We start from the raw sequence: 21,711 nt of genomic DNA, 5'->3' as shown, positions 1-21,711 counted from the left end.
ACCACAGGCTCATCAGGAGCAGGGTATGTACCACTGAGAGGTTTGGAGTCAGAGAAAAGACTGGCCAAAAAAAAAAGAAATAAATAATGTGGCCAGTATTGCTGTTAGTTCCCAAAAAGTACATATTTTAAGAGGTTTGTTGCTTTTCTTCCTCTTTTTTTTTATATTTCCAAGAAGGGCTAGACCTGAAAAATCCGGTCACATTGTCGTTGTTTCTGCTTTCCCAGACCCATCAGGAAGTCCACTGCCACCAGAAGATGGAAACTACAATTCATTTTGGTGCTGTCCTTGCTGCACAAGCTGTTACCAAACCATTTATTTATTCTGAATGGTAATTCTGCCCCCATGAAGCAGCTGAAAAGATGTCTCTTGCCTCAGAGCTGGAGTTGCAGCCAATTGTGTACATTTGTGGAAGGGACAAAGCAAGGCCAGGGGGGTGACACAGAGTAAAAGGTGCCAGGGGCACAGAAGCCAAGCAGTATTAACCCAGGTGAACTCTTCTGCTATAAAATTGTTTCTGTTTAATTTTCAAATGAGCCCACAGCATCCAATTCAGCTTCATTGCATGTTTAATTCAGGTTCCCTTAGCTGGGAGCCAGGCAGAGTGGGAGAGCTATGAACAGCTGAGGACATTTTCTGTGCCACACTTTTCATGTTCTCTCTTAGTCATTCATTGAGGTACAGGAAGAACAGGCAGAGGGCCATTTTGGGATCAGCCTCTTTCTAGAGATGATGGCAAACAAAACTCTGTGAGGACTTGCCTGACTGCATGACTTCTCAGAGAGATGGCTGTCATGTTCTAAAAATGCCAGGTTGCCACCTAACTGGTTGTGGCCAGGACCACATGTTGGCTTTGGTGCACCTTGTGCCCCCATGGACAGCCTGGCAATGAGAGTGACTGAATGTGGGCTGTGGCAAATAATTTTACTCCAGAATATACCATACATAGAGAATATAGTACACTGATACTTCATGCAGAGCAGATGGGCAGGGACAGCACCCAGGTTCACTCCCTGGAGTTGTATTGCACAGGGTGAAACAACAAGAGTCCTGATCAGCTGAGTGAGGTGATCAATGCTCATGCAGCATTTTTGTGTTGCCACTCGATGTCTGAAGCACCCCAACGTGTTACCTTTCCCTTTGCTTGAATTTAGTGCTCATCTGCAGGCAGCTGTTTTCCTTTTCCAGACTCTCCTAGCTGCTTCACAAACACCAGTGTTTTCTCTCACTCCCCTAAACTGTTCTTTCTGTATTTTGACCATGACTTTTTTTTGTTTTCCCATTAATCTGAATGAGTTTAATCACGAAATCAAGTGTAATTGAGATGCTCAAACAGGAAATCAGTTAAGCTTAGCTGCAAGGGCAGCTTTTCAATTGATTTTCTTGCAAGTAAGGTTGAGCTTTTCACAGAAGTGTGTGGATCTCAGATGTTCCCACCAATACTTGGGATGCTATCCACACTCTGCCTTTCAAAGATCTGTGAAGCAGTACAAACTAGGCTTCTGCTCTTCAAAAACATTTTGAAATGTGTTCTCTGCATGCTGCACATGCTTCAGTGTTGAACTTGCAGACTTATAACTCTCTTGAAATCCTCTAAAGCCCCTTGTTGTTGGGAGCTCTGTAACTCCAGGCTCATTGATATGATGAGGGAAGTTGGGACACAGGAATGTTTCCCCTACAATGCAGCATCTTCTCTTAATTAAGAAGTGTCTCTCATCAGGATGACAGTCTGTCCATGGAGACCTCTTGATTACAGAGTTCTGCTACAGCAACTTTCCTTTTACAGCTATTCACAAGAACCAGCCTGGGTTGCATTTTACTGAAACTGGGGAGAGAGATTTTTCATGCAGGCACATTACTGGCCTGAACAGAAGGCAGCCTCAGATCTCTCTTCTGAGGAGCGAAGACAAAAAATTTTATATAGATAAATATGTATTTCTATTTAAAGAGGAAAAAGAAAGGAAGAAAAAAAACCCAAACACACACAGACTGGTCCTTAAGAAGGACACAGCAGTGGGCAGTGTATCTTTACACCTTTTACACACTTTACATATCTCTTACACACTTCACACAAGGTAAACCTTTTAACTTTTTGTGCTGCTGCTTTACCTGATCTCCACCCTACTGGATGTTAAAACTCCTTGCCAAAACTTAAATTCCAAGGTGAGCAGGCCTGAGGCCTGTAGAAACACACATTCTGGTTTTGCCAGGAAGCAAAGAACTTTCAAAGACTAAATTAATTAATGATTTAGAAAGCTCTTGACTGTGAAATGCAACCAGTTGGAGCCCTGCCTCTCACTGCCCTGGAGTACCTATTCAGAGACAAGTGCACTGAGTGATTTGTTGCTCCAAGAGAAGATCTGATAACTGGGACATGAAAATCACTCCCACCTGCTCTGGAGAGGCTGATGGAAACAACATGACATGTAAGCAGAAAGGATTTCTGTCACATAGCAAGGACTAAATGAAAACACTACACCTACTGTAATAGGTTGTCCTGTGCCATTTGAGGCAATTTTTTCAGACTCCTTTCTCTAATTCAGAAATGGCCCTGAATCACAAATACAGCCATGTGCTTATGGATATGTGTACAAGTTGCAACCAGGAATTGCAGTGGGAGCTGCAGGGCACCTCTCCTTGGCTGGCACAGACACTTTCCCATCCAAGGTGATTTCCTGCAGAGCTCTGAGCTGGGTGAAGCTCTGAAGCTCTGTTGTCAGGTCTTCCTCACCCTCATCAGTCTTTAATGTATGGACACCTTTCCTGCTCCATGTTGGCTTGGAGACTTCTGCAGAGGGGGAGCATTGAGGGATGGACAGAGGAGTGATAAAGAAGCCCAAAGAAACACTGAGCACTTTCACAGGTGGTAAAATAGAGGATGAGTGACAATTTTCAGAGCCAAGGGATGGTCTGCCTTGCAGAGGGAAATACAGGGCAGAGCTGGGAGCTGCTGCTCCTGCACCTGACTGCTGATAACGCCTATCAGACACGATCTAAACGTGTAAATGCTGTTTAGGTTACACCTACAAACGATGTGAGTCTTAATCCATTATTTACAACACTGAGACAGGATCCAAATGAAGTTGATTGTTTGTGACACAAAAATAATCAGTCCAGAGTATTGCAGATCTTAGGACAAAGAGACCACAAGAATATATTTGTACTAAAAAGATAAAAGTTTTCTGAATAAAAGTTTTACATCTCCAAGAGCAGGGGAGAATTTATCCTTTCTCTGAAGGAGTGTGGCTCCATAGAGTACCTGCATGGATTTTTTATATAAAAATACTGGGCAGAATGGTTTTTTGTATGTTATCCTGTGAATGGTATGAGATTTATAGAGGGTCTACTGCTCCACTGGAAAATATTTGGTTTATTGCCCAGTAATCAAAAAAATGGATTGAAAACTACTCATATAAACTGCTCATATCTTAGAAAAAATTGGGCAAATTATTTGCCTGCAGGATAATAAAAAGGCAGATTGGTGGGAGCTTTTCCTGCTTTTATTCTCCATGGTGACAACTCAAAGGCAACGACTCGATGCTGTATGAATGGCAAATGTATAATGCCTGGTAATTGGGGATGTGGATGTCTCCCAAAAAGCTATAAAAGTGTTACATTTTCATTATAGAGTATTGTTACGTCCTTCTCCCCCTCGTATTGAAGAAGTTCATTACAGGGGAGGACAATCTAAGTAAAATGACAGCAGCAAAGAAAGCCACTCACTCCCTGTGTAATGGCTGTGGTAGGCAGCAACAGAGGCAGGGAAAAAGCCCAGGCATTTGTAAACAGCAAGAGAATTGTACCCCTGGGCCAGGGCTCAAGCTTCCCTGGACTGAATTTTGCTTTTAGGCCAAGCCTGTCAACTTCTAGTTCACACTTCTAACTCACCTGCAAGTAACAGCACCCTGGAACTCCATTTGCTTTCTGAGTCATTAAATGCTGCTCCTTTTTGCCACTGCTCTCACCAAGGACAATGAAACCTGAATGCATTTGCTCCTGCTCTTTGCACTCCACACCTCTGACTGCAGCTGCCCTGGGGATGGAAACAATACGGACCTGTTTTGAAATTATGTTCAGCTTTCGTTTTTAAAATGTTTCCAGTAACACCACTGCTTAGGCTTGAGAGAATATCTGGAGGACTTGGGGTTTTGTTGTGGGCATTCTGTAATTTTTGTTTTTATAGGGGGTAAAAGTGCCTTTTTACAAATTGCCACTCATTCTACATCCAAACATCTCCATTGGAATCCCTAGGCACCACACTGAAGGCTGACTGGAAAGAGCCAAAGGAAAGCAGAGGGGTCAGAGAGGCACTACAAGCGTGACAAAAAATGACAGGCAAAAGGGAGAGGAGGTGATGGCCTGCCCTGGCAAGGCCCCAGCGCAGGCAGGGGTGAACGTCAGAAAGAATTATAAAGGTCACAAGAGAATTCATGTGGGAATCACAGCAGGTTCCTTCCTTTGGTATTAGCTAACTTTATTCTTTAGATTTCTGCTCTTTCTAATGCTGGTAAATCCAGCTGGCATTTCTGAGATCACATCAAAATGATTGCTGTTTCTTCAGATTATGCAGTAGATACATTCTGTGATCTTCCAGGAAATGAGAAAGGGACTTTATGAGCCCCAGGTGACATGAGGGTGGTTTCAGCATCACAGCTGTCGTAGAAAGCATGTACAGCCAGCACAACCTGATGCAGATGCTACACCACAGAGGTTTCTGGAATTATAGAGGCAAATCTGCAGCACCTGGTAGATGCCAAAGGCATCTTTGCTCCTGGATTCTACTTTGCTCCAGTAAAAAATGGGCTAAAGCCCCTTTAGCTTTTATTGCCACGTGCCAAACCCAGTAACTGGTGACCAAGAACAGATCCTCATGCACATCTTGTGAAAGCTACCTGGAGAAACAGCTCCGTGCAGTTTCTCAACTATCTCCACACCATTAAAGCTATTTTCAGAATAGCCCAGGCATGACAAACACTGTAGTGCTGCATTTATGTACCTGGAACAGTTTGTGGCAAGGTTCAACTGCTGCAGTATTTTGTGATTGCTCCTTCTCAGGGATTTCTCCCAGCAGCTGTCCTTTATCTCTGAGGGATGCAGCAGCTCTGGGGAGCACTGCTGATGGCCACCCCTGACCCAGCTCCAGTAACAAAGGTGGGGATGTCACAGCTCCAGTCCCCTGTACCATGTGCCAGCACAAAGACCTGAGCAATTCTGGCTGCCTCTTTCAGCTCATAAATGTTAAGGGTTTCTCAAAAATTTAAAGTATTCAGAGCGCTAATTTTGTTAATTTTCCATTTCAGTGGTAATGGAGTGTTCTGAGGATCTTCACACTGAAGCCACCCATTGGAACTTTTACAATGTACTTTGAAGGAATAATGGGATTGATGAAAAGTCATTACCATTGATATTTATTTGCCCATTCCATTATATAAAAACCTTTTTTTCCTCCAGTAGCAAAGATTACCTTTTTTGACAGTACAGCCAAATCTACTGCTAAAGCTTGATCCTGCTTTTGCTCTAGGGGCTCTTTTAAATTTTTACAGGATTCTTTCTCAGTATCTGTTTTCTTAGCAAATCACTGTTGTGATGCTGTCATTTGAAGACCACAAAACTCTCCATGTCCTTGACATAACCCAGACATCCATATCCAGTAAGAAAAGGATTTTAATTTTATGCCAGCAATAAAAATTCATCACTGGAAAACTTATAACTTAAGACCCCATATTAACCAGGCTCATTATTTCCCAGCACCAGCATTCTGCGGGTGTTCTGAAAGATGGCATAGACACAAACCATTACTCCTCTCCTGAAAAATGAGATGTCTGTCTGTCTCTGGCCCCCTGCTCCCCTGCTGCAGGAGTCACAGGTCATTAGGGTTGTGTAGCTGTGCAGTCACCCCTCACTTCTTGATTTGGTCCATTTGCTGCTGCAGACACATTTCTAATGGGAAAAATAAAGGTGGCCTGAGGACAGACATGATCAGTAACTGAAAATTCCTGCAGATTTGTACAGAGAGATAGGGAATTCAAAATTGTAGAGCAAGGTTGCTGCTGCTCAGATCTGACTTCAGGAAATTAAGACCTCCTTTTTTTTTCTTCAGCTGAATCTTTTATCATCTGGTTCAAACTCACAGAATCACTAGTCATAAAATCTTCAGTACTTTTCCAGGTACTTCGATTCAAGAGATGCTTTCAAATTCTCACAAACAGTTGTTTGTACAATTAAAACAGTTTTCTTAAAAGAATTGGCTTGCAACTACTATTGGCTTGCAACTATTTATAAGCTAGATACACAAATGGCAACTTCTTACACACAGTGTACAGATGCCCTAAAGTACCAGCACTGAACAAACAAAACTGACTCAAACAAATGAAGATTTGTATTTTTAATACACACAGCTCATTCCTGAGGGCTTGATCAAATAAACTACAGTGACTGAGATAAGGGACAGAACATAACTGAAATGAAGAGATTGTAATGGTCAGGCTTTCAGTATGAGCTTAAAATATAGAGGTATTCAGAGACTGTAAAACCACTGGTTTGACCCCTTTTTGGGATAGTCAGATGCATTTTAAAATTTCTGTCAACTGTTTCCTGGGTCTGATGGAAACGATAGCAGGGCTAAGCTGCCTTGAAATTCATGGCACAGGAGTTGCCAAGATTAAAACTTTAAATCTTTAAATCTTGGAAGGCTACCTCTGCACAAACAATTCTGCAATTCCACAACTGTATGTTCCTGCTGGCTATTCCCTCTCTGGCCAGGAAGACCCAGGACAGAGATTTCCAAAACTACAGCCATCACTAGAGGAGTGTGAGAGAAGAACATCATCCTTTCATCAACTCACCTTCTCACATGAAAACTGGCATCAAATCAATGGAGATTATTTCTGTGGAGAAACATCAAATCTATGGAGATTATTCTTCCTCTCCCCTGACAATTCCTGGTGGATAAACTATCTGGCAAAGGAGTAACACAGAAATTAATCTATCATTTTTATGGAGAACTGCAGTGATGTTAATATACCTTGCGTTCCAAACAGTAGTGCCAGTATGAGCATCTGAGGCCAGACAGCTTCCCAAGTTCCCAGAGGAGCAACAAAGATGTCATTTCAGAGGGTGATAAAAAAAAATGTCCATAACACAATAGGGCATTATGTTGTTTCTAGGTGTAATAGGGATCAAGATACTGGACCTTAAAATGTTCTCATCATCTTCCCTCACATGGTGATTTTAGCAGCTAAATAAATGACTGTATAATACTCTATGAAAACCAGAATGTCAGGCTTCCACATGGTGTGAAGCACTCACTTCTAAATAAAGCTATTCCTGAGACAACAGCCACTAAAACCACCTCCCAACCAAAGTGAATGGAATGGTTTTAAGTGAAAAGGGTGACTTTCAAAGCTTGTAGCAATCCACAGTGCTTGTTCTTTTCCCACTGCTGTTACTGCTCTCTTCAGTAGTAGCTTCTTCTGGGAAACTATTCCCAGAAAGGAGTGATACCAGTGGCACAGGATGAAGGTCTGCAGCTGCCCTCTCACTGAGACTGTCCCCTTTTTGCTTCCTTGGAACAAAAAGGCCACTCACTAGAGTGGCAGAAGTGTCTGGTGGTGCTGGAAGCAGAGCACTAGGAAGGCCAGAGCACTGCTTTTAAAACAGTGGAGCAGGTGCTCCTGCTTGAAGCTCTACAGGCTCACAGCTGAGCTGCAAGGAAATGCAACAGCATCAAAACAAAACACAGTTGGGGGGGGCAGGGGGGAAACAAATCATGCTCTCATCACAATAAAAGCTACTTTGACCCACTTTCAGAACAATACATCAATCTCACCTGCAACTCCCATTACACAACGAACAGAACTAAATATATTGAACAAACCAGCTCATAATTGTCTCTTTCCCCATTCAGCCCTTATCAAGGTAACATCTCATCAGTCATTTTCTTACAGTGTCTGAAGGGATGTGGATTTTCTTTCGGGATTTAGGGCCTGATCAGCTGGAGGCAGTCTGCAGTTGTAAGAACAAGGCCTCCTCCCAGCACAGGGGTGATACAGAAAAGGCTTTAGGTATGGAGACAATTTTGATCCAAAAAGAGAACCGAGGAGACAGAGAGAGCAAGAGGCCTCCCTCTGCACATGGGACAGGGCAAGAGGCACAAAGGCAGCCTCACTTGTAGTTCAGGGCTGCAGGGAGGGCTGCAGAGGCAGTAGGGACATGGCTGCCATCCAGAGCAGAATGGAGGGCACTGGAAAACAGGGCACCAAAGAGAGCCCCAGCCTCATTTTCCTGGCAGACTCCCAGAGCCTCTGAGAGCAAGTGCTGTCCATGGGAGTCTGTCTCTTACAAAAGCCTCAGCTCCCCTGGATGGAACAAAAAGTTGAAACAGTCCATGGCTGATGGCTGCAAAGGTTCACAGAGGCATGTCTTGCTTGTTGCTCTGCATCTTCTCCCCTGCAGTCACCTCATGATATCCAGCCCATCAACATGACAGGTCCACAACAACTTCAAACCACAAGGGACATCCTTGTTGGGAAATCATTCTGAGAGGAAAGAGAGAAGATTCAATGTCAACAGGAAATCTCCCATTGGTACAGACAAAGGGACAGACAAAGCTTTGACAGAGACAAAACTAAACAGCAATAGCTTTGCCCACTCACAATCCAGTCCTCTCTCCCACAGCCAAGTTATTCTAATGATAAGGTTTCCCTCGTGGTGCAGATTTCCCCAGCTGGGTTAGATGGGGAAGATCCCCTTCCCCAGCAACTATGACCTTATCAGTCCTCACCAGCTTAGGCTGTGGCAGGATGTTTTGCACTTGCTGGTATCCTGGGTGAGGAATGCCTTTGGCATGAATGGCCCCCATGGGAGTCTGTGATCTCACCCATTTCAGAAAGATGCCCTTACATCATCCCCTGCTAGCAGCCCTGTTCCAGTCCAGAAAAACAAGAGCCTTTCAACCCTTCTTCAACAAGAATCAAAGCCAAAGCAAAGCCCTGTAATTTCTGTAAGGCCTGGGTAACTTCCCTACCCCATTCCTCCTGAACTCTAGATAAACTCCCTCCGCCTTGGATTACCACGCCACAGATGCCAAAGACATCCCCTACCTCCCCAGTCCCAGGCACATCTGGCTTTCCCCTCCATCATGGGCTCCTGTGCAGGAGCTATTACCCTTTCTGGCTGCCTATCCCCCCAATTCCTTCCCCCCTTCCCACAGCGAGTGACACCCAGATGTCACAGACATCTTTTATGAAAAATCCTTTCCTTAGGATTTTTCCTCCTGAGAATCCGGAGGCCTCAGGAACAAAATGTAAACAATGGTTAACTGCTGCTGTGGAATGCAATAGGTGCATCTGTGATTGGCCCATGTTGGTTGTTTCTAATTAATGGATAATCACAGTCAGCTGGCTCGGACAGAGAGTGCGAGACACAAGCCTTTGTTATCATTCCTTCTTATTCTGTTCTTAGCTGGCCTTCTTATTAAATCCTTTCTTCTATTCTTTTAGTATAGTTTTAATGTAATATATATCATAAAATAATAAATCAAGCCTTCTGAACCATGGAGTCAAATCCTCGTCTCTTCCCTCAACCTGAGACCCCTGTGAACACCGTCATACCCAGACTCCAGGTGTCACCCTCCTGGAAAACCCCCTTCCCCATCAGCTCTGGTTGGTAACCCCTGCCTGGTGGCTCTCCACTCAGCCTATTTGGACCAGGACCACCAGACATGGCCTCACTGTTTTCTTGGGGTCCTTTTTCCTCTTCTTGTCAGAGGCATTGAGGTAGGCCTGTTCCCTGGCCCTGTAGGAAGGGCCTCGGCTCAGCTCCCTCTCGCTGTAGGGAGGCAGGCTGTCCTCCTCCTCCTCGTCCTGCTCGGGGGACGACGACTGCGGCGGCGGCGGCTGCGACTTCTCGCCTTTGTAGGTGGAGGGCGGCGACCAGGCGTAGTAGGTGCTGCCTCCCCTCTGGCTGGGCTGCGAGCTCAGCTTCGAGGGGGTGGCACAGTGGTCACCGCTCTCGTCGTAGCTCCGCGATTTCCTGTCCAGGACGCTGCTGAGGTAGGAGTGATCGTATTTCTGGCTCCCTCCGGGCGTGCGGCTCACCAGCCGGGGAAGGTGCTTCTCCTCGTGGGCGCGCCGGCGGGGCGGGCTGTAGGACCAGCCCCGCTCCGAGTCCGTCAGCGGCTCGCGGCTGGCCCTGCAGCGCTTGCTGTAGTATTCCTCCAGGGAGCTGTCCTGGCGGGGCAGGGCCCCGCCGCGCCCGCCGTGCGACTCGGAGCGCTCGAAGCGCCGCAGCTCCTGGCTGTCCGCCCGCCGCGGCCGCTGCTGCTGCTGCCCGTAGGACTCGGCAAAGGCCGCCAGCTCATCCATGGACACGGCCGGCACGCCCACCGAGAAGCTCTTACGGGACAGCATCTCCGACTTGGATCTCTGCTGGCTGGAACAGGGAGGAGGTAGAGTTAGATCCAGCTGCACTCTTCCCCACCCCGGCTGCCTGCACAGACAAGGGAGGGAAACACGCCCTCCTGGGGGCATGTATCATCTGAGCTGTTTTCATCGTCTTCCATAGGAAGAGAATCTATCACATCCTTGAAACCTCAGGTTCTCTCTGCTGAGTGTAAAGGCAGCTTAGTGCACATAGCTCAGGTTCTTTGTGTCTAATGTTACCTGAGGTTATCCCCAGGGTGCATCTGCCCTGTCCTCCAACATGCAGGGCTGGACCTGCTTCTCCTTCATCCCAGAGCTTGTAGGTGTATATCCTGCTGAAAAAACCCAAGAGCCCAGCCATAGAAGCTCACAGCAGGGCAGTTTTGAAGCAGGTTTAAAGACAGTGAGCTGGTACAATAACCCAGTACCGAAGGAAGAAAATCCCTGCCATTGCTTTTGGAATACTGGGCTGCTTGAGGGAAGGTTGGGCTGTCTCTCTTTAGGCACCAGAGTGCAAGTCCTTCAGCCTGGAGCACTAGTCTAGCTGCACCAAAGCAGGAGGGTGTGACTCCTATATAATAAAGCACACCAGCATTGGGAAGTGCTGCATGCATCAGGTACAAAGCTCAAGAGAGAGATTTGCACTTTCCCACCATGGGAAGAGTGGCTTAGTTCCCTATTGATCTCACTTTTACATCCCACTGGGACTGGGGTTTGTACCTGTCTTCACCCAGCTAGGGAATCTTCAGCAGGCTCATTGTTCCTTAATGGATATGGCTTTGCAATACTCAGAAGGGGCAGAAATAAGAATAAATATCTACTTCAGGAAGAAAGAAGTATTATGACTCTTAATATCAGCAGGAATAGATGATTTTTACAGATCTTCTTGCCAGTGCACAAGTGCAGCTCTTGTTACATGTCAAGAGTTGCAATCAGCTTCATTCTGACCTCATCTAATAATCTGTCCAGATTTCCTATTTCTCCCTAGTCCCTCTCTCCCACTAAGCAGAGCAAAGGCAGCAGGAAACAGGGGAGAGCTACCAGTCCATCTGTCCCTTCTGCTTTCTTCAGCCCTTTGCCAGACAGAGCTGTCCCCTGCCGCGGTGTCCCTCACCTGTGCCAGTAGCTGTCCCGCTCGTCCCTGTAGTCAGACACAGCCTGGGAGCGGGAGGTGCTGCCCACCATTCCCGCCCAGTACTCGGCGTCGCCGTCCGCGTCCCCCGCGGGGGGCAGGGGCTTCCTGCGCGCCTGCCGGTAGGGCTGGCGGAAATTCAGGTCCTCCTCGTGCAGGGAGCTCAGCTCAGACACGGTGTTGTTATCTGCAGGGGAGAAACGAGATGGGCATGGCCTGATGGCAGCCAGGCGGGGATTCTGAGGGTATCACAAACAGCGGGAGATGCCTGCGTTCCACATAACTGACCTCACCCTCTGGGAAAAGCTTTCCACCTGTGAGCTCTCTGTCCTTGCAAGGTGGTCACCGAGCTTGGTGGGACACCACTACAGCACAGAAGTTGTGCCCCCTCCCCTTTTCCTGGCTGCCTCTGGATTTGGCCTGACTTGCCCAGCTGAAACAAAAGCAACCCCCTCAAAAAAAGATTAAGGAAAAAGTAAAAGTCTGTCTGAATCACTGTCAGTCTCTACCCCATCAAGCACACTGACATCTGTAGGCCTGACATACCAATCTGCAGAGGTCTTTTTATAGTAAATCTTGTGGGTGGAGAAGACAGTGTGCTCAGCAATGACTGTTTTAGAAGTATATATAATTTGTTCGTTATGCCTAATCTGTACAGAGCTTTGATGTAGTGTCATTCCTTAAAGCCCTTCCCTTCAATGATTTTCAGGATCCCACACGTCTGTTTCAAGTGAGCCTCTAGCAGTGCCTAACATGGGTTAGCTCTGTGTGCTGCCCACAGGAACTGAGCCCCCAGCCTGCGCTGTCCTCGGCACACAGCAGCCACAGGACAAGGAGCAGCAGCACTGCAAGCCCTTCCCACACTCCTTGCTCCATTCTGCACCTCTGCCTCCTAATGTGGAAAGATCCTCCCTTGGGTTTGTATTCTGACACACATTAAGTGCAGCCTCGGCCTTTATTTAAGGAAATAAAGCTTACCAGAGGCTATGGGAAGTTCCACAGAGAAGCTCAGTTCTCAGTTTGCACCATGTCCCTATTCACCACCCTGCACCTTCTGCAGGGCAACAGCCACTCCAAACGAACGTCCTGCTTCCTTCAAGCCACACTGTGGTCACTGAGCCCCCAAAAGACACTTTCAATAAAATCATCCCTCTTCTATTTTGCTATGCTGGGAATATACAGACACCACACTCACAAGAAATTGTGAAAACAATATCCCAGCTATTATCACACCACAGGCTGTAGAAGGTATGAGTAGGATTTGGCTTTTCAGATGCTGACGATCCCAAAGTTTAATTATACAAGTGGACAATTTTAATGAGCTTTTCAGTATCCCTCATTTTGCTGTAAGAATGATTAGGTAAGCACCAGACTTTTAAAATCAGAACATACCTGTAGATACCTACAACGTAGACTTTATCTGTCTCAACTAGCTTATCCTGGATATCATATCCTAGGGGCTGACTCTGAGACAAACCAAGTAAACTTTTAACTATGAATTTTCCAGTCTTCCTTAGGTCAGTGGGGAAAAAAAAATCAAACCATGCTTGTTTCTCACATCGTTCTCGCATCCTCCTAGCCGGGTCAAACTGAGCCAATTCCTTCTCCACATAGTACAGCACCTTCATGGAGTCCCTGTCCTTGTCAGCCTGGATCCTGTACCCTTTGCGCACTGCTAGGGAGACAAAAAGAAAACATTAGAGGAAAACCCATGTAAGAACAAGGAGCCCTTCCCACAACACTGCTAATTCTATAGCTGAGCTCACGTCTGCAGGCAGGTAGGCTGCGTCAAAACACACTGAGTCAGCCGCTGCTTCACAAGAAATTCGTCTACAGTGTGGGTTGTGAAGTTGTAAGAACTTGCATCATTTTAGAAGTTTGCAGGAACAGCAAAAACAGTTTGGAAATGCCCAGTTTGTACAACCCAGTGCATCCAGTGATGGACACTGAGCATGGTGGGACATCCTCACAGCACCTCACCCTCCCTCCTTTGAGACAGGCTCGCTCTGGAGTTGGTCTGCTTTGCCCAGCTAAAACAAAAGCAACCCCCTCATTGCCACAGAGTGATTCCAACTTTCAACTCCCACAGATGATGGCAGAGAGAAAAGCAGAACTCTTTTCTCCTTCCTCAGCACTACTGAAAGGATTCGTCATGGTATGGGAGAAGCAGTCTCAGAAGATCAGGCTTCCTCTACGCTCTGAGTCTGCAGGAGAAGCAGGTGGCTGAGCATTTGGGAGCTGTCACTGTGCAAGACCACTCCACCCTCCCACCCCCAAGAATTCTCCTCACACAGGTTGAAGAGCATGTGGCAGAAGCTCCAGTGAATATAGAAGGAAACACCAAGTCCCACAAAGCACACCACAGTGCTTTGAGATTTATACTGACTCCAGGGATGAGGCCAGCCAGGTCACTGGTAGCTGTGAAACTGTCTGCTCTGGGATTTTTTACAAGCTTTACTTTACAGAAAGGTATATATCTTAGACATGCATGAAATGCTTAACTTCTGGGAAGTCTGGACAGCTTTTTGACTTGTCCATATACCTGTGTGTAAAAAAGAAGACCCTGTACACCTGGAGCCAAAGCAGATTTAACTCTGGCAGGTTAGCTCCATGCACACCTTACCTACTAATAATAGCTACAAACAGCCTGACTACCTTAAGGCAGGTCTATGATCAGCAAGCAGAGAACTCCACCTTTCCACTCTTTCTTTGAAGAAAATAAGGGTTTTACAGCAGATTATTTAAGAAAGGTGTCAGCGTGGAGCTATTTCAGGATCGACAGAAATTCAGGTCTAGGTACAAGAGAGGACTGCAACCCTCAAATTCAGCCTTATTAGAGAACCATCTTAAGGACAATTCACTGAACACTACAAAATGGAACCTGCCTGCCTTGCATGGGGTTAACAAGTTCCCTTGTAGGAATACTGCAGTGTTGCATGAATGCTCCTGCTGGGGAACAACTTAAACACTTGCACAGTGGTTCTGAGCCAACCTGTTCCTTCTGTTTTATCCCTCACCACTGCAACACATCGAGCTATTACCATATGGGTTGGGTAGTACGTCGCATAGTATGTGCTGTGTGGGCTGAGCAAGGACTTGGCAGAGGTATTCTTAGGCACCTCCTGCCCTAAACTGCTGTGCATGTGTCTCTGTGCACTAGGAAATAACCATGCTGTGCTTCAGGAATGGCTGTGCCATGGGCAGACTTCAGAAGCAAAGTGCTTCACTGTGGGTTTGACTGTGTAAGATAAGTGATTACATCTTGAGATATTACCTTGTGTGTCTGCACTTGGGAATGGTATAGGATGTAAAAATATAGTAGAGGTCTATCAGGGTCCTTCTTTTAATGTGCCTCCAGACAGCTGAGCTGACAACAGTGTGTGCTTTATTATCCCAGTGAGTGAGTGAGTGAGTGCACAGTGCTGGAAATGCAGACAGTGGTTTACAAAACACAAGGAATCCTGCCTCTGCCTCTGCCTCCCAAAGTGGAAGCACAGCAGGCCTCCTCAAGTGAGGCTGCACTGGCTGGCCTCAGAAGTGACAGCTCTGGCTGTACTGCATGAGCAGCAAGGGCAGTTCTCCACCTCACCATCATGGCTGGTACCTCACTTCTGTCTGGTACTGTGCCAGCAAAGGCCTCTCTCTATTCCTTCTTCTAATGTGTGGGCTAGGAGCTCAGCTAAGCTGCCACCTCATTTATACACAGCCAGCAAACCACTCTGACCTGCTCATAACCTCTGGGGAACTTGAACAGGCAGCTCCCCGACTCTGTCTCCCCAGAGCCACTGCTCACACTGAGGCTGTGCCAAACACTATTTGGGCAACCTCTACAGCTCCTGGAACTGATGGAGAATTAGCCAGGCTTCATGCTAGCTTCATACTAAGCTTGCTACTACAGCTGTGTATCAAAAAGTAAATTTCTTGGTTAATTCTGCAAGAATCTAGAAATCAATTTTGGATTTAAATCTGCAAAGATGACTGTGAACAGCTCATAAAAAGTATTTTCCACTACAGAGGAAGCAGTTTTGTCTCTATGTTTGTTTATCAAATATTTCTCATAATGATACTAAATGTACAACTTATTAAATCTCTTCATTATTCCTTCAGCTGAGAACCAAAGATATTATTGTTTCTTCCTCACACTCGTCATCTGTAAATTGCCACAATCCTTTAATCAGGTCTGAAGCATTTTAAGCTCATTTTAATTATAAAGAAATAAAGATGCAGAGATGTTGACCACATGTCCAGAACCACTTGCTGAAGTGAAAGGGAAAGGAACATTCTTCCCATATTTTCTCCTCTTGAACAGTTAATAAATTTCTAATGTTTAATTTGTATTTAAGTGGACACTATTTTTATTCTTCTGTGGGTGGAACCAACTCAGCCAAAACTCTAAGCTGTCTCCCTCCCCAGAAAGGGCAGCACTACTATTTTTTTTCAGACAAGTATGTTTAGGAAGTAAATGATGTCTCATCCTTATACCCTTTTCATGTTAAAGATCTAGGACCAAAAGCTTCCCTGTGTGCAGAGTTTAAAGGATCTATGCAAGAGCCTTTAGGTAACCACTGCACTTAAAACAGTGCATAAATTTTAACTTATGTGGTGTCAACACTTCTAAATGAGAGAGCTAAATATTTTGGGAGTTTTTTTTTCTTCATTCAGCCCTAAGTTTAGAATAGAGTTCCTAGGCTTAATCTGAGCTTTGCCACATGGCATTTATGTAACGCCAGAAAATTTTCTAAATATCCTCAGGCCTGAGTTTTCCCATTAGATCCCCTCAGAGGGGTCATTTATAAGCATGGAATCTATCTAGGGCAAAATGTAAGCCAGAATTACACAATCTTCCAATCTCTGTCCCCCAGCACTTCTGATCCCATTTTTTAAATGGACTTGACAGAAAGGTGGAAGTCCCAAAGATACACAGCTTCAGACCAGACCTACACCAGCTGTGTGGAGGACACAGAGGGTTTTTATTCTCCTTCTGAGAAAGGCTTTTATTATAAACTCAACCATTACCTGTTTTGTTTAGCTTGCTGCCTGGCCAACAAGCAAATAAGTAGCTTGGAAAAGCCACACAATGTTTTCTCTTCTATAACCTGTCATTAGGGGATATTCTGGCATTGTGGAGAACCTTAAAAGAACAGAGTACAGGCTATAACTCTCCTTTAGCTTCATAGCTCAAGCACCTTGAACAACAGATCCATGATCCAGACTAAGGGTTTGTCCACATTATTGCAAAAAACATTAACTAATTTTTTTAAAAGCTTAAGAATCTCTGTTGTCTTGCTAGAAAGGTTAAAGCTCTGTGATATATATACTACTTCCTGTCAAGTGCTGAGGTGAGGGATTGAGTCCAGACACCTGATTTGGCTGCATCATCTATTAAATGCATCCTTCTGTGTAAGGATCATAGGATCCTAAGAACCATTCCATTTGGCTACCAAACATATCCACTGTTTTTTATTCTGAACTTGTGCTCTGCTAGCAGAGACAAGACTGGGAGCTGTGATCTGACTCTTAAAAATCCCTGGAGTTCCCACAACCAACACCACACTCTATATGCAATGACATTTTTCACAGGAGAAAAAAATTGAAGCACTGGGGTGTCATTCATCATTTTCTGACAAAGGTTTTTGAATTGGATACCTTCTGCGTTGGATCAGTGATTGATTTATTTCCTATTTCAAAATAGGAAATTTCTCCATTCCAGAGCTCTGTTTTGATTTCAGTGACCAAAAAAAAAGTATGATTGTAGAAAGAAAATACTTTTTGTAATTCCAGAAAGATTAATATACTGACTGGGGCAGCAGAAGCATGCATAGGGTTGCTCCAGAAGCTTAATTAATTATGCTACCAAATCTTGTCTTTTCAGATGTGTTTTATCAACACACTGTCGTGAGTTAATTTAACAACTGATAGTTAGTGTGGTGCTTTGAAATCAGCCATGTAGCTTGGTCAGTGATGACTCTGCATTGGTGAGAGTCGTTTCTGCTGCAGAATGTTTGAATTTAGACAGCCACTCTGATCCTGAAATGCATGTGGTTAAATAGCTGCCCTCTTTTCTCCTTGATGGCAGCTTCCTTTGCGGCAGCAGAAATGACCCTCCCCGAGACAAGAGGCATCACACTGAGATTCTAGGTCTGCTACTGCTCCACAACTCCTTTCTAGTCAGAAGCCTTTCATCATTCACATTTCACAAATGCAAAGGCTGAACAAAAAAAGTGACCTACTGACTTCTGTAAAGTAGAGGACAGAGTCCAGCCCCAAAAGATCTTGGGCAGAAATACCAAGGGAATGGGTTACTTTGCCCAAAATGCCACAGGGACAGTAAAACATGCTGCAGCAAAAACTGCTGCCAGAGTCCAAGCAGTGCCCTACAGAGGGTTGGAAGGACAGTTTACAAAGAGAAAGCAGCTTGCAAGGCATTAGCTCTAAGAGGAAAATGACTCCTGCCTCTGCTCTCCTGAAATCACCTTCATCCTTTTGTCCCCTGCAAGCGAACATTTGCAGCAGTAATGAGAGGGGTCCTGTACACGAACTTGGCTTCCCATTCCCTGCTGACCTAATTAAGCACCCACAAACTGACTCTGTGTTGATGGCCCTAGAAAAGTTAGGCCATGTGCCCTAATGCAAACGTCATTGTCAGAGACAGGATTAAAATGCAGTTTCCCTGTGTTTCTTCTCTTCACACCACTCGACCAGTGACAACCGTTCCTCCCCTTCCCAGCCCGGCTCCCAGTAAGAGGACTGAATGTTGTGCCTGGCACTGCAAATTACCATTTTGGCTTCCTGCACTGGCCTCACTTGGGGCTAAGGGAGGGGGGTGTGACTTGTCCATCAGCACAGCAGGAGATGGGACACCAGCTACAGGAACACTGGGGATGTAGTATGGACCTGGCATGGCAGAGACTGCAGGAGGGTACCCAGCTTTTGCTGCTTTGCCTGCTACATACACTGAAAAAGAAAAAGAACAAGAATCAGCATCACGCACCAGCCCCTCCAGACCCACTGGACACATGGACAAAACCTGCACCACCAACCCCACAGGAGACAATCAGACAAACGAATTAAAAGGACCACCCTGAATTTCTCTAAGCCTCAAAGGGTACTGAGGGGAGTCTAAAATATGTGCTGCATATAATAATAGTGCATATAGTAATAATGGCACTGAGAGATGCCCAGCATTACCGCTGCCATGATTTAGTGGCAGTTCAGCTTTAAAAATAACTGATGACTCAAGCAGCAGGATGAGGCTCAGGGAATCCGACAGATCTGACTGAGCCTGACCAGGAACCATGCTGGGTTGCAAGGATTTTGCACTGTTGTGGAGGACAGCTGATTTGCATTGCCAGGAAGAAACCTCCCAGGATGCTCTTAGCTCTGACCCACAACATTCACTGACACAACAACAACAACTTTGGAATGGGAGCACGACACTTTGGAAAAGCAGGCACAGCTGCCAAGGCAGGGAGGGCTTGGGGAATTACATTTGTAATTAACTTTGAGCATTCAACCATTGAGTAATAGGTCAGATGCTTCACTCCCTAAGAACCAGTTCTTTAGCCAAGCAAAGTGCTCAGGGCAAAGGAAACAGTATTAGCAGATTCTCCTCCTGTTCTGCCAGGGAGCAGAAGTAGCAGGGCAGATTTGCAGCAGGGTCACTCACGTGCCCGGGGACAGCAGCAGGACTCAGGACAGCAGGGGCAGCGGACGTAACAGCAGCAGCTGTGTGGGCAGCACTGGCACCAGCAGATCCCCACCAGGAGGAAGAACAGGAACGCCCCCAGGATCACCAGGCCCACAAAGACCCACTCTGGAAAACAAGGGGAGAAAGGGAGATAGTTACAGGACTGCACGTTGCTGTGGAAGAGAACATCAGCAACATCCTCCCAGCGGAGAGCATGGGGACAAAACACACAGGTGAATAACAGAAATGGACCGGCTCTCTGTGGGTCTAGGACTGGGTCTACTCCTCCTCTTGTGTCAGAGCAGAAATGGCACATAACAGTGAGAAATGAGCTACCAAAATGTGGTCCCTTCCAGCAGCACAGAGGCAGGAGCCCTGGCTCCCCGGCCAGAAACCCTTCGCCCCACAGCAGACCTGCGCCAATGCCGCAGGACGTGCTCCATTAGCACTTGGCCCTCATCAAAGACTCATTCTTCTTGGCCATGTTCATGCCCTGCTTATGTGTTTGTTCCCTAGCCACATTCTGGTTTTAATGGGACAAACCATGGTGAAAAGCAGGCTATAAATAGCCCAGCAAACGAGCCAGGCCTGCCCCTTCGCAGCGAGGCCTACGCGCGCAATTATTCTTTTGAATGCGCCGAGCGAGCATCCTATTCAGGCGCCACCGCCAGCCAGGAAACCTAACAACCACTTTTTTCTTCCCCCATTGAAGCCTCAGATGATGTGTGCCAGGCCCCAAAAGGGAGCAGCTGAAAAACCCTACAAGTGAAAGCACGCAAGAGCTGGCCCACAAAAACCAGGATGGGGCTTAAAGGGGAAAGGGAGGGAGAAAACGTTTCTCAGACTTTGCTGCTGGAAAATGTGGTGGGAGCAGGGCTCAGCTTGTGCCAGGGCAGCACCTACTGCCACACAGGAGTTCCACAGACTAAGGGAATGATCAGTGAACACATCTGGATCAAGAAATTACAAGACTCCAAACATACAGGAGGCCTGGAGTTGGTTTTAAGTCAGAGAAATGCACCAACCTATCTCAAAGCAAGAGACAAGAGATAGCAAGAGATTCTCCCCATTGCTGGTGGGGAAAAGACTTCAGGTGTACCCAGGTGGTTATTCAGCCACCTAGGAAACATGGCACAAAGCAAATAAAGACATGGTGGGGCTGCAGAGGGAAAGGATGTATCCCCACTTCAGTTTAAAAAAAGCAGCAGACCATTATTTCCAAGCAGAAGTCCAGCATTCACTAGAGTCTCCTGGTATGGTATTATTTGAGATAAAGAAGTATTGACACAAGGATTGCAATGTGCATGAAGAATCACACTGGAAAAACAGTGCACCCCTCACCTGTGTTGCTAAGCTAAAAAGTCAAGTAAAAATGTTTCACTTTGACCATTCAAAATAGAATTTTTCCTAGTTCTTAATACAATACAAAAAGAAGTGTCATTTTTGATCCATTCACAGCATTCTGTTTGAACAAAAGTATGATTCTTTACTTTGTTGAAGTTTTCCTTAACTCTTTTACAAACAATTCCCTTTTTTAAAAAATGCCATTTTAAATCTAGAATTTTAAATTTCCTTTGAAAAATGTCAGTCAAAGATCTGGCATCTACAAATCAACACTTCAGAAGTGTGAAGTGAAATTTTTTTAGTCCTTTAGTTCTTTTTTGGCTGACACACATGAATTTCATTTAAATTTGCATTTAATTTTGGTTCCTGTGGAATAATATGTTGGGGTTGAACTTATTATATGCTGACAAAAATTCAGCTAACAAGTAAGGAAAGGGCAGAAGGGAAGCATTCATGAATGGGAAAGCAAGAGCTGAGAGATTACTGACCCAGCCCCTCAAGTTCTGCTTCTAGCAGCTGTTTTGCTTAATATTTTCATAAATTACCTTGACATAGAAAATAAGAATGTGCTAAAATATCATGATAGTAAGCAGTAGGGATGCACTAAAGGCTGGGACATGTTATACAAAGGGCCAGTTGTCCTTGGGTCTAAAATAGGAAATATGAAAAGCAGTATTATCCTGAATTTCAAAGTATGCAGTGTCACAGGTTCAAAGATAAGTACAATTTCTGTTCTGAACAGGACTTCACTGGTTGAGAAAAACTGAACAAGACAAATGATCCAGTATACATAGCTTACTGTCACCACTCATGCAATACAGCCACAAAAAAATGGCAAATGTAATCCTAGGCCACATAAGGGAAGAATTTCCAGCAGTATTAAGAAAATATCTGTGCCATCACACAATGCCTCCTCTGCACTTAACTTCATCTGGAGTTACTGATGTTATACAGCTCTGGTCATCTTTGCAGCAGAAAAGATGAATTTAGGCCAAAGCCAATGGAGAGCTGGGATTTTTTTGAGGGATGAAGGGACTCTGGAGCCTGCCTGGCAGCAGGGGAGCTGAAGCCTGCTGAGTTACTCTATTAAACAGAAGGCTGAGGGAAGATGTAGCTCCTGCCTGTAA

At 45.5% G+C, this 21,711-nt stretch overlaps 1 protein-coding gene across 10 annotated transcripts in view; it reads right to left on the bottom strand.

The window, feature by feature from the left end:
• Window positions 1-5,392: 5,392 nt before the first annotated feature.
• The window catches only part of ILDR2 (immunoglobulin like domain containing receptor 2), a 38,822-nt gene continuing 22,503 nt past the window's right edge, over window positions 5,393-21,711 (bottom strand). For 2 of the 10 annotated variants that reach the window (XM_059465802.1, XM_059465806.1), the window contains 6 exons: window positions 19,220-19,366; window positions 18,331-18,507; window positions 13,112-13,228; window positions 11,536-11,740; window positions 9,732-10,431; window positions 5,393-8,537 (listed from right to left, as the gene is read on the bottom strand). In XM_059465802.1, the coding sequence (XP_059321785.1) occupies window positions 8,502-8,537; window positions 9,732-10,431; window positions 11,536-11,740; window positions 13,112-13,228; window positions 18,331-18,507; window positions 19,220-19,366 (1,382 nt within the window). In that variant the 3' untranslated portion in view covers window positions 5,393-8,501. Of the gene's footprint in view, window positions 8,538-9,280; window positions 10,432-11,535; window positions 11,741-13,111; window positions 13,229-18,330; window positions 18,508-19,219; window positions 19,367-21,711 lie in introns of those variants that run through there. The other 8 variants (XM_059465804.1, XM_059465807.1, XM_059465801.1 and 5 more) reach the window with 6 other exon arrangements.

The sequence above is a fragment of the Ammospiza nelsoni genome, chromosome 2 (genome assembly GCF_027579445.1).
Source record: "Ammospiza nelsoni isolate bAmmNel1 chromosome 2, bAmmNel1.pri, whole genome shotgun sequence".
NCBI lineage: Eukaryota > Metazoa > Chordata > Aves > Passeriformes > Passerellidae > Ammospiza > Ammospiza nelsoni.
This window is presented reverse-complemented; position numbering and strand designations above follow the sequence as displayed.